Consider the following 12,264-nt stretch of genomic DNA (forward strand, 5'->3'; position numbering starts at 1 on the left):
GGTCCAGTGCTTGTGTGCTGCTCGTGGCCGAGAGAGCTGAGGCAGGGCGGGGACCCCCGTGCCTCTCTTCCAGGTTGGCCCTGAGGGTGCTGTGCCTGGCCCAGCGCCAGTATTCCCTGCTCCAAGCAGCCAACCTCCTGACCCCCGACATGGTCACAGAATTTGAGACTCTGCAGCAGCTGGTGCGAGAGGAAAACGCTGGGCCTGGAGGGGAGGCTTCTGGGGAGCCTGGCCCAGCCAGGAAGGCACCTCTGGCTCAAGAGCTGCGTTCAGAGTCAAGTAAGTCTCAGCCCTGCTCTGCTTCCTTCTGCCAAGGGGTGGCCACAGCCCCAGATGCATGGTTTGATGGGAGGCTGGACCCCTGGGATCATGGGCATCTGCACAGAGAGGCCCAGAAGTCACGCAGACGTGAGGAGTCAGGCGCTCCTGCCTGTCTCCTGTCTCCCCAGATTCTAGAAACTCTTCTTCCTTCAACCCCTGATCCCTCTCCGCACCCTCCTCCTCTCTGCCCAGAATCTGCAGGATACTCGGGCCCTGTAACTCGGACCATGGCAAGGCAACTGAGTGGCCTCACACACACTCTGGGGGTCCCACCTGGGCCAGACTGCACTCCACCCCAGGCATCTCGGGAGGCCACAGAGAAGAAGAGGAGGAGACCGAGCCCCTCGGAGCCAGACAGCCCCCCGGCCCCAAAACTGGGGACCAAGCGCCAGCGCCAGTCCCTCCTGCCCTGCCTGAGGAGGGGGACCCTGCCTGAGGCTCGGCTTCCATGTGGGCCCAGCACCCCCACGGGGAAGAGGGCCCCCTCTCCCTGCCCATCCCCTCGCTTCTGCCCAGCTACTGTCATCAAAAGCCGGGTGCCCCTGGGCCCTTCCGCTCTGCAGAACTGCTCCACTCCTCTGCCCCTGCCCTCTCGGGACCTCAATGCCACCTTTGACCTCTCCGAGGAGCCCCTTGCAAAACTGGGCTTCCACGAATGCATTGGCTGGGACAGTGTGCCCCAGGAGCTGAACAGGCTGGATCAGCCCTTCATCCCCAGGTGAGTCTCCCTTCCAGCCTCCCAACAGGGGATAAGGGGTCAGCAAGCGCCAGAGGTGCTATCAAAGGGAAGAGGAGACAGTCTGCTCTTGGAGTTGACTCTATGACTCTCTCCCTTTGATCTGACCAGCATCCTGGCCCAGGGGAGCAGAGGATGAGTTTCTGTCGAGGCATGGCTTCTCTTGGGGGTTCTGCCTTGTCTGTCTATACTTCAGAGCTACCAGCTCTGTGCTGGTTTGTGACATGCCCACAGTAGCTCACAGAAGCCCCCTGCCAGCAGGGAGTAGGAACTAACCCGGGGTGCCCACCCCACTGCATCACTCAGGCCTGGCCTGAGTTCTGTGTTCCTCTGAGAAATACCTGTTTCCACCGCTTCCACCCCAGATCCAGCCCAGCATCTGGAACTGGGAAGGGAGGGGAATCCTGAGAAAACTTTATTCGGCGTTTTCGGGTGGAAAGCTGCTTTCCCCCTTGCCCTCTGCCCACATGGAAGGGCGGGGGAGCAGTAGCCAGCTCAGGACCACAAACATGCTGCAGACTAACCTGGACTCGAACAGGCTGCAGACTAACCTGGACTCAGGAGGCCAAGGGTGGCAGGCTGCCCACTACCCCCCATCCCTCCCACAGCCCGAACCCTCCTCTCGGTAACAAGCTCAGAGCCAGGCAGGTGGAAGGGTGAAACTGTCTGAACTCCAGTTCCCTGGACACGCCACAAACTGACACCTGGATGTTCTCCCAGAACAGGGCTGTCACTCAGCTGTCAGCCGAGGCCGAGTGGGGCAGGGAGAGGAATCCGCCTCCTAGGAGAAGGGAACCTCAGAGGTCATCCCGTCCACCCTCCCAGCCCCACCAGCCTGGGCGCCGGAGGGGGGAGTGGCCAGCACCCATTTCTGGTTCCCTTCTGATTCCTTTGTCTCCCTCCCTCCCCAGCGCCCCCATGCCCCTGTTCACCATGAAGGGCCCCAAGCCAGCATCTTCCTTCTCCGGGACCTCAGCCCGCAAGAAGAGGCGCGCTGTGAGGTGAGGTTGAGGGGATGTGTGGGGTGGAGGCAGAGAAAGAGCTTTTACCAGGGCAGCAGATGCCCAGGCAAACTACAGGCCCTGCACGTGTGTGTGTGTGTGTGTGTGTGTGTGTGTGTGTGTGTGTGTACCCCTTGGAGCCAGTAGTGTGGGGGTCTTGTGAGCAGGGCCAACGACTGATGGTCTGACTGAGGGTCCCGGGTTCCTGCTATTATGGGATTATACTAGAGGTGGGTGTCTCCCTCCTTTGGTAAAGGCTGCGGGACCCCTCTCCATGAGGGAGACATGCTCGCTGGATAACCCAGGCAGTGGACTGCCCACCCCTCACCTCTACTTCCCTTCCAAACCCCACTCATCTCCCCTTCCTTTTGATGCCCAGTCTCCCCCTCCTCTCAAGGCTCGGTGTCTAGCTCTCACCACCACCACCCATCCCCCCACCCCTTCGTAGTCCACAGACTTGGCTGTGACCTTCCCACCCTCCTTCCTTGCTTCCTTCCTTCCCCCCTCCCCCGACTACAGTTCCTCCATCTCCCGCTCACTGGGAGTTGCCCGAGGCCGCAGCCGCATCGCCCGCCTTCCCAGCACCACCTTGAAGAGGCCAGCTGGGCCCCTGGCAATCCCAGGTGACTGGCATTTGGGAGCAGGATGGTCTGGGCCACAGTGGCAGATGGAGACAAGAAGTATGGAGGGGACAGGGTGGGCCGAGACCCGGGTGAGAGGAGGGCCTAGGGTCCTTCTAAGCACCTCAGGGACGCTGGTAGGAGGGGAGACATGGGTTTTGGGGTGGGGGGAGGGAATGGTGGGAGGTAGCCTCATTTTCTCTTTCCTCCCGACCTCCCCTCATCCAACTGGCCTGCAGAGCCCCCCTCCAGTCCCCACTACCCTGGAAACCAGAAGAACCAGGAGGAACTGATGGGGGTTAAGGGGGCGCTGTCAGCTGGGAGCTGCTCCATCAAGGTGTCCTGACCGCCTGGCCCCTCTTGGTCCCTGGAGCCGCCTGCATCAGGAGCCCTGACCTGCCTTCCTGGCTCAGAGCAATTAACGCCAACACCCTCTTCCTTTATTAACAGTCCTCCCCCAGCCGTTCATTCTGCTACTCACCCTCTTTATTAATCTCTTGTTACACTCAGCTTCTCAGCATGTATATATTCATTTGTGAGTGTTAACGTGTTGCTATTTGAAAGGGTGCTGCCATCATTCCCCCTCGTTTATAATGCCGTCCAGGCAGGAAGCTAGCTATGGGGGGCTTTGTGTCCTACCCTCTTTCCCCCACCTCCCACCCCCCATCTAACACAGGGCTCTGTGCAGTGGAGGAGGGGTGAGCATGGGAAGAGGAGCAGATGGGGGAGAGTCCCAGCTTGGCTCTTCCTGGCTTTTAGAGAAAGGCCTCTTCAGCCCCATCCCCCAAGCCTGAAGCAAGAGCCCAGCCCCTTGCAGCAGTCCTAACGATGATAATGGTGCCTTGATTTCCAAATGAAAAGAGTTGATCATTCTTACCCTATTGTAAACAGAATACACACTCAGTATAAGAAGTGTAAACCTTAATGCTACCACCTCGATGTAAGAGCTATTGATACTTGGGTTTATGTCCTCATCCTTTATTTCTGCATATATACACCCACATATATATAGGTGGATATGTATATTTTTTATTATAATGATCAATAAACCATCTCCATCCTTGGTGTGTGTTTTTCTCTGTATACCTAGATAGAATAGCAACCTCTTCTGACTCTTTAAGGCCTCAACAAACTTTATTTTTTTGGCTGTGCGGCCTAGGGAGATGTGGGATCTTAGTGCCCCGATCAGGGATCGAACCCTTGCCCCACTGCAGTGGCAGTGCAGAGTCTTAACCACTGAACTGCCAGAGAAGTCCCGAAACAATCTTTTTTTTTTTTTTTTAGAAGCATCTGGGTATAAAAACATCCCCATTGTGCCTCCTTTTGCACCCTTCTGGGTGGGACCTGCCCCTTATTCTGCAGCACCACCTGCTACTAAAGGTCTCTCTTGGCGAGTGAAGGTGTGATCGTACTTGAAGGCTCATTCTATCCTCCTACAGCCTGGGTGTGGGTTGCCCAGAGCTCCACCATCAGGGAGAGCATTTCAGTGGTCCCCAGGTCTTGGTAAGACTCCAGGCTGAGCCCCCACCTGCTTGAACCCACCACAGTCCTCCTCCCTCTAGCTCCAAAAGTCCACTCCCCGTGTCATCCGTGGCTCTCCTCTCCACTCATTCGGATTGCGACAGTTCAACCCGAGTTTACCTCTGTCTCCCCAGGAAGACGTGGCTGACTGCATGAATGAATAGCGTAAACAAAATTACAGGAATCTTGTGTTTAAATTGCTTCTGAAAACAAACATGTTAAAGGCATTTAGCACTTTGTGAGTAGTGTGTAAATAATGCCGCTAATTTCAAACTGCTCTGGGGGTGCCTCCTCCCCTTTTACCTGGGGCACCCTTCCCCGCTCTGTTTCCATGCCTTTTTGGAGGAGCGGAGCATGCAAAGGGGTACCCTGCATTCCTACTGGCTGCAGGCAGCTCACAACTTCACGACCTTACGCGGTATAATGAGGAAATGGACAGAAAGGTTAACAAAACGTGCCCGAAGTTAGATGGCTAAGTGGCAGCTTCAGGACTCAGACCTGGGTCTGGTTGGATCTATGCATGACACCGAGCTGCTTCCCTTTAGAAGTGAGCAGACATCATTTCTTTCCGCGAGCCGGGGATTTCCTCCTCTCCAATTAGTCTTAATGAGTTTTTTCCCCCTGTGTGCCATGTCCCACAGAAGCAGTCACTGCCTCACATCTGGACCCCCCAGCGGCCTGGTGTGCCGCCTTGACCTCAGGAGGCCTCGCTTCCTGCTGGTTGGATCGACATAGAATAACTTCTGCATTTCCTGGGGCCCTCACATACATTATCTCACTTGATCATCACCATCACCCCTGCAAGTGCAGAGGCAGAGAGCAAAGCAGCTGGTAACCAGGGCCAGGAGGGCAAGCTTCGCACAACAGGCTCCATTGCAGGAGGCTGAAGTCACTTGGGCTGGGGGCCGCTCACAGGGGGAAGAGGTCACTTTTGACAAGGTTGTTCTGCCGCCGACCATTTGCTAGGCAAATACTCGTGGCTCCGTGGTGCAAAATGTGCTCTTGGGTGACCCATTAAATGTACAGACTCCGCCGATGGAGTTAAGCACGTGGGCTCCTTGATCTCAATCACAGGGGGTCGGGCTGAGGTGTCTAGCTCACCAGGCGGCAGCCTGGCTGGTTCAGGGAGCTGGCAGAGGCTATTGGGTTGGGGACAGCAAGCTGACAGCCAGCTCCCAGCTGACCTCCGTAGGCAGCGATGACACTCTGAGATCCGATTGTTCCATGAGAGGCGGCAATCGATGGCTCCCCCATCTGCTGCCCTAAGGCCCCCTCCCGCTTCAACCTGCCAGCCTTGGCAGGGAGGGGGGCCTCGCTCTACTTCAGGGAGTTCAGAAGTTCTCTCTTCCCCTGATCTTCACAGCCACCCGAGGCCCCGCAGTGCAGGTCTGGGTCCCACCCAGGGGCACAAATTCCTGCCCCAGTTCAGAGACCCAGGCTCAGTGCCAGGAGCTGCAGACACAGAACAACATGAGTCAGGATGGAGTCCTTGTCACCTGTGCGTCAGCTCCAACCTCCATCAGTATCAGGACCTGTCAGGAGGGAGGGACTGGGCTTTTCCCACCGGGTCCTCCCCACACCCAGCCATTGGCTTGGCACCCACAGGGAACTTCATCACTGCATGGGGATCCTCCTTGGCAGCTGCTAAACTCAGGCATCCTGCCTCCCAGACCCCTCCTCATCAGTCTTCAGACTCCCAGAATGTTCCTTTGGCTCTTAGCCTAAGTTTGGGGGATCCTGGTTCCCAGATAGAATCTAGGTCCTGGCTGTCTTCCCCTTCTCCATGTTTTTTTTGTGACTAGGGACCAGCAGGCCTTGGGATGGAGTTTGGGTAGAGGGGGGAGGGGGGAGGGAGGAATCAGTCATGCTAGGAACCTGGAGACCATGGCTGTGTCTTCCAGCTCATCCTGGGGCTCTCCCCAGCTTGCCCACAGCGCTGCCCTCCTAGCTCATCCTGTCCATTTGGAAGACCACTGGATTGGAAATAACATGCTGCCTGCCAGCCCTCTCCTCCCTCCAGGGACACATCTGGTCTCCGCCTCTCACTCTCAAAGGGACGCAGTCAGCCAGGGAGATGGAAGGGAGCATGGAGCAGAGCAGATCAAGGAAAGCAATTAGAGAGCTAGTCTCAGAGTTAGAGGCTGGGAGGTGGGGGGCAGGCTGGAGCAGGCCCTGGCTAGGTGGGGAGATGGGGCAGAGAAGGGCCCAAACTTATTAACCCCAAAGCAGCAGGCTGGCCCCTGGGTCTGTGAAGGTGAATGAGCTGATGCCTCCGAAGGCTGAGGGACCAGAGAAGAGAAGGGAAAGGAGTCTAGGTGTTCAGCTGAGAACCCTTCTGCAGCCACAGGAGTTGGATGCTTCTAACCTGCAGGGCAAGGCTGGGCACAGGCTCAGGATGGGAGAAGGAACCATCCCTGGCCCAAGGCAGCCGTCCTCCAAAAGAAGGATATCGCCTGCCCTCGAAGCTCCCAGCTGACAGTGAACCATAGATCCTCTGATCAGATGGCTCCCACCCAAGGAGAGAGGCGGCTTCTGTCTGTGGTTGCCTGAGTCTGAAGTCTGATGAAGACATAGATATAGCACTGGGAAGACCCCATCTACTGGGAGCCTTGTCCTTGGGAAGCCTCAGGTTCAAGTGTAGAAGAGACCCATCCCCATGGGAGATGTTGACACACCAAGAGGTTCTCAAGCCAATGGAACTATGGGTCTCAAGTCCACAAGGTCTGGGAAAGGGCAAAGATGGAAGGATAGAGCCCACTGGGGGAGTCAGGGAGATGAGAAAGCAGGGTGGGAAACAGCCTCTATTCAGTCTCCGCTAAGACAGTGGGACCTAACTCTCACATGTTCCCTGGGAGACCCAAAGCTATAAACAGCTAGTGGTCTGGGGGGTGAAGAATGCTGACTCCCACCTTCTCTTCACTGGCTGCCACCACCTCCCACATCCTGTCCACACTGCCGTTTGTGGGGTGCCCCTGCCCACATGCTGTCCCTGCTCCAACCCCAATGGAGTTGACAGGACATGGCAGCTCCCCTAGAAGACCCAGCTCCCACCCGTCCAGGCCCACCCCATCAGAGATGTGCTAACATGGAAACAGGTAAAGCACTTGGTGCATGCGTGCTAAGTCACTTCAGTTGTGTCTGACTCTTTGCGACCCTATGGACTGTAGCCTGCCGGGCTCCTCTGTCCATGGAATTTTCCAGGCAAGACTGCTGGAGTGGGTTACCATTTCCTCCTCCAGGGGATCTTCCCAACCCAGGGATCGAACTCGTGTCTCAGGCACCTCGTGCATTGGCAGGGGAGTTATCACTAGCGCCACCCAGGAAGCCCCTGGTAGGTGTTATTAAATGGAAGCTAGGATTTGTCAAGCACCTGCTGTGTCTGGCTTTCACTGATAGTTTTTCTTACAACTACCTTGGAAGTAAGTTTGTCTAGACCTCATTATGGAGGTGTGGAAATGGAGACTCAAAGAAGGTTCCTGAGTCATCCAGAATCATACAGCTATTGAATGGCCTTGCTCTCTCCCCTAGAGGGCGCTGCCATAGCAGTCAGAGGCAATTCTAGTGACCCCTCTTTTAGAGGTTTTAGAAAGCCTGATGCACTTAGGGGTTTTAGAAAGCCTGAGACGAGCTTTCTTCCTGCCTCCAAAGGACTATGGCCACCAGGCTGCTCAGATCTGGGCAGCTCAGCACTGCCATCTAGTGGTCACTCAGTTCCCTTCCTCAGGGATGGGTCCCCAAGTGCATGGATTCTGGCAAGGGGTTGGCCAGAGACCCATGTTCCCTCCATCCCACTCATGAGGCCTGCCAACCACCATGCTGTGTCAGGCACTGGGAGAGCAGCAGGGAGTCAGTGGGCAGCAGTCGAGGGACAAAAGGGCCCCTTGAATTGGAGGCTGGCAAATTTGGAACATGCTGGGCACCTTCTGTGTGGGTGGAGGCCAGGTGGAGGGTTGATCTGTCCTGGAAGGTATTTGGACTGTAGACAGGTCATCCTGGAAGATTCTGATGTAGAGGATGGGCATAGTGAGTGGGAGGTCATCTTGTCCCTGACTCAGCTTGAATTGTCCCCGACTCAGCTTGAATTGTCCCCACCTCAGCTTGAAATAGGACCTGATTTGGCTGAAAGCTGTGGGGAGGGGTGTCCAGGCGTCCTCTTCCCAGAGCCAGCATCATTCTTCTGTCCAGTCCAGAAGGCCATCCAGGGACTGGCCTGAGGCTTTGGATGATGAGGCTTCCAAAGATTAGGGAAGCAGGAGAGGAGGTGCCATGGAGAATGGGGCTGCAGCCAGACTGGGAGGAGGCGAGTAGAGGTAGAGGCTGGGAGCTATGTCTACCTGGAGCAAATGTGCATCACAGTATAATCTAGAACAAAGAGAGAGAGGGGACAGAACTGTGCAACAATAGGGCCTGGTTACATCCATGCACGAGCTTCCCTGGTGGCTCAGATAGTAAAGAATCTGCCTGCAATTCAGGAGACAGACCTGGGTTTGATCCCTGGCTTGGGGAGATCCTCTGGAGAAGGGAATGGCTACCTACTCCAGTATTCTTGCCTGGAGAATCCCATGGACTGAGGAGCCTGGCAGGCTATATAGTCTATAGGGTCACAAAGAGTCAGACACGGCTGAAGTGACTTAGCAGTCACGCACATTCATGTACATGGTGGAAAACCATGCAACTGTTAAAATGATGATGGTGATAAATATTTATGGATATGAAAAGATGTTCACAACATATTGTCAAGGAAATAAAAAGCAGATTACAAAATAATTTGTACAGCATGAGCCTACTTTTTAAAAATGAATTTATACATGTAGAAAAAAAATCTGTTTATATCTCCAGGTGGCAAAATGATGGCTAATTAATTTTTCTGTTCTGCTTATCTGTATTCTCTGATTTTTCTACAATGCATGTAAATAAAAAGTAATGAAGTTTTGACAAACGACCATGGCCAAATCTGTCCACCACCTCTTTGCTTCTGTGTGTGAACATCACATAGATAAGGGCTGAGTGTGGGGATGTGTCTGAAGGAGAGATAGAGGTTGACAATAGGGGGAAGGGAGAGGATACAGGTGGGTGAAAAGGGCCCAGTGAGGTGGCTGAAGCGGGTGAAGAAGGGGCCTCACCTGCTGCTGCTGAAACAAGCCGGTGTTTCACAAAAACAGTTACTGAGCGTTCCTGACAAGCCCTTTCTGCTTTGTAACAGCTTTTTCCTCCAGGACTGCTTTGCACTCATTTCAAGTAGATTTCACTTGGACAAAGAGAGAAGGCGCACTGTGACTTGCCTGGCAGGCTGGAAACACAGCCACTCCAAGCCACGGAGAGGAGTTGGGACAAGGGCTTGTCCCCAGCCTTGTTCTTCCTCTAAGGTCACTCCCCACCCTCATCCTTCCTCAGTTCCCCAAACCACAACAGGATCAAGTCACTGGGTGCCTCCTTCTCATCATTCCCCTCCCCATGATACTCCTCAGGCCCAGCAGCAGACTCTGCTAAACAATTAGAAAGTCAGAAAATGAAGATCATGGCATCCGGTCCCATCACTTCATGGGAAATAGATGGGGAAACAGTGGAAACAGTGTCAGACTTTATTTTTCTGGGCTCCAAAATCACTGCAGATGGTGACTGCAGCCATGAAATTAAAAGATGCTTACTCCTTGGAAGAAAAGTTATGACCAACCTAGATAGCATATTCAAAAGCAGAGAGACATTACTTTGCCAACAAAGGTTCGTCAAGTCAAGGCTATGGTTTTTCCTGTGGTCATGTATGGATGTGACAGCTGGACTGTGAAGAAGGCTGAGGGCCAAAGAATTGATGCTTTTGAACTGTGGTGTTGGAGAAGACTCTTGAGAGTCCCTTGGACTGCAAGGAGATCCAACCAGTCCATTCTGAAGGAGATCAGCCCTGGGATTTCTTTGGAAGGAATAATGCTAAAGCTGAAACTCCAGTACTTTGGCCACCTCATGCGAAGAGTTGACTCATTGGAAAAGACTCTGATGCTGGGAGGGATTGGGGGCAAGAGGAGAAGGGGACGACAGAGGATGAGATGGCTGGATGGCATCACTGACTTGATGGACATGAATCTCAGTGAACTCCAGGAGTTGGTGATGGACAGGGAGGCCTGGTGTGCTGCAATTCATGGGGTCACAGAGTCAGACACGACTGAGCGACTGATCTGATCTGATCTGATCTGATGGTCCAGTGGTTAAGACTGCGCTTCCAAGGCAGGGAATGCTGGTTCGATCCCTGGTTGGGGAAGTGAAATGGCAGATGCTGCGAGGCACTGCTAAGTTGCTTCAGTCATGTCCGACTCTGTGCGACCCCATAGATGGCAGCCCACCAGGCTCCACCGTCCCTGGGATTCTCCAGGCAAGAACACTGGAGTGGGTTGCCATTTCCTTCTCCAGCTGCGAGGCACAGCCCCCCCCCCCAAAAAAAAAAAAAATTAGGAGTGGTGCTCATCTCCTCTCTCTGCCTGAGATTAACAGGGAAATCTTGTCAACCAGCCCATAAAACATGCCCAAATGAAGAGCACCTCCCCTAGTGTGGAGGAAGGGGTATTGCTAGGACAGGGGCTCAGGGGCTGAGCTGGCTCTGAGAGCAGGGGAGGGGACCAGCAGTCAGCCCTTGTCTGCAGTGCTGGAGCCCTGGCATTGCTGGGCCACCCCCCAGGGCCTCTCCTGGTGCCCACTAAATGACTCACCTTGGCACAGACACAATGGTCAGGGTGGGCACAGAGCCTGCTCCCCGCAGCACCCCAGCTCCCCTCAGATGCTTTCCGAGAAGCTCTTTGAGCAAGGGGCTTGGGCTGAGTCCCGCCCAACGGGCTGGCAACTTGGGATGAAAACAGCACAGCCCCCTGCAGGGGCTGCCCTCGCTGAGCGATGCCCTCACCAGTGGTGGAGAACAAGGCTCCATTCAGCAAGTGCCCGGGAAAAGGGATCGGAGGCCCAGGCATGGGCAGTGGGCAGCAAGAGGGGGTGGTGCAGGAGAGGAAGGCTGCCTGCTTCCCAGAAGTCCAGGGGCACAGATAGGCTGAGGGCCTGGGTGGACCACCAGGCAACCAGATCGAGGGGGTGGATGGATCTGAAATCTCAAGGGGCCACAGGGCACTGGGCCCGGGCTCCCAGTTCAGAAGCACTGGCTCCTCAGTACCCAAACCCACTCATCCCCAGAAGCCTTTCCCAGCCTTTCAGCCTGATGTGTGGGAACTTGAAGGAGATAAATCCACTCTCACTGTGAGAGTGAGGTGAGAGGGGGCCAGGGAAATGGGATGTTACAGGGACAAAAATGGGAGTTGGGACAGCCAGCTCATTTATAAGTGCTTTGTGGAGCTGTCAAGGCCTGGGCTCTGGGAGGGGGTGCAGGGAGGCTGGGGTGAGCCCACTGAGGCTGAGCCCAGAGCTTCAGGGTGGCCCCAGGGGTGGGGGGAGGGCCTGGGAGTGCAGCACCTGCCCCCTCTGGCCCTATCAGGAGCCCCACATTCCTTCCATCATCCCCCCACTGCTAGATAGAGGCCTCGATTGACCCTCTAGACAAAGGGTTGGTTCTAACTCCAGCCCACAGCCCCAAAACTCCGGGGGATGGGGAGACAGCAGGAATGTGGACGCCTGCACTCAGAGGGGAGGATGGCAGGAATCTGCTGGGACTGAGGTGGTCAGGAAATCTAACACAGGCTGTTTCCTGAGTAGGGAACAGGTTTATTCTTCGTCAAGTTCCCAACAAATACCAGACACTGGAAGGAGAACGCTGAGGGAGGGCCTGGGTCATGGGATCTAAGAGTTAGAAGACAGGTCTCGGGTCATCTGGTCCAGCCCTTCCCTGACCCATGGTTCCAGAGAAAGGGTCTGCTTGCTCAGTGGTCAGGGTTTCAGACAGCATCGGCCCCAGGAACTGCCCACTAGCAGCTCTGTCTGGAGCCAGACCGAGGCTGGCATGCTCTGGTGCCCCTGCCTCGGGGCACAGTGGCCTCGGTGGGATGAGAGGCGTTCTCCCCGTGGCTTGGCTGTGGCCCAGCACCACCCCCTCAGGCTATGCCAGGGGGCGTTGCCAGGGGCAGCCTGGGCCGTG

At 55.3% G+C, this 12,264-nt stretch overlaps 1 protein-coding gene across 3 annotated transcripts in view; it reads left to right on the forward strand.

Annotated features, from left to right (window-relative positions):
• KIF18B (kinesin family member 18B) overlaps nucleotides 1-3,741 on the forward strand; it is a 21,860-nt gene extending 18,119 nt beyond the window's left edge. For all 3 annotated transcript variants that reach the window (XM_010832421.1, XM_010832420.1, XM_010832422.1), the window contains 5 exons: nucleotides 74-279; nucleotides 514-1,039; nucleotides 1,969-2,058; nucleotides 2,578-2,681; nucleotides 2,918-3,741. In XM_010832421.1, coding sequence (XP_010830723.1) covers nucleotides 74-279; nucleotides 514-1,039; nucleotides 1,969-2,058; nucleotides 2,578-2,681; nucleotides 2,918-3,024 — 1,033 coding nt within the window. In that variant the 3' untranslated portion in view covers nucleotides 3,025-3,741. The remainder of the gene's footprint in view (nucleotides 1-73; nucleotides 280-513; nucleotides 1,040-1,968; nucleotides 2,059-2,577; nucleotides 2,682-2,917) is intronic.
• Nucleotides 3,742-12,264: the final 8,523 nt, after the last annotated feature.

Source organism: Bison bison, unplaced genomic scaffold (assembly GCF_000754665.1).
Source record: "Bison bison bison isolate TAMUID 2011002044 unplaced genomic scaffold, Bison_UMD1.0 scf7180017861046, whole genome shotgun sequence".
Lineage (NCBI taxonomy): Eukaryota > Metazoa > Chordata > Mammalia > Artiodactyla > Bovidae > Bison > Bison bison.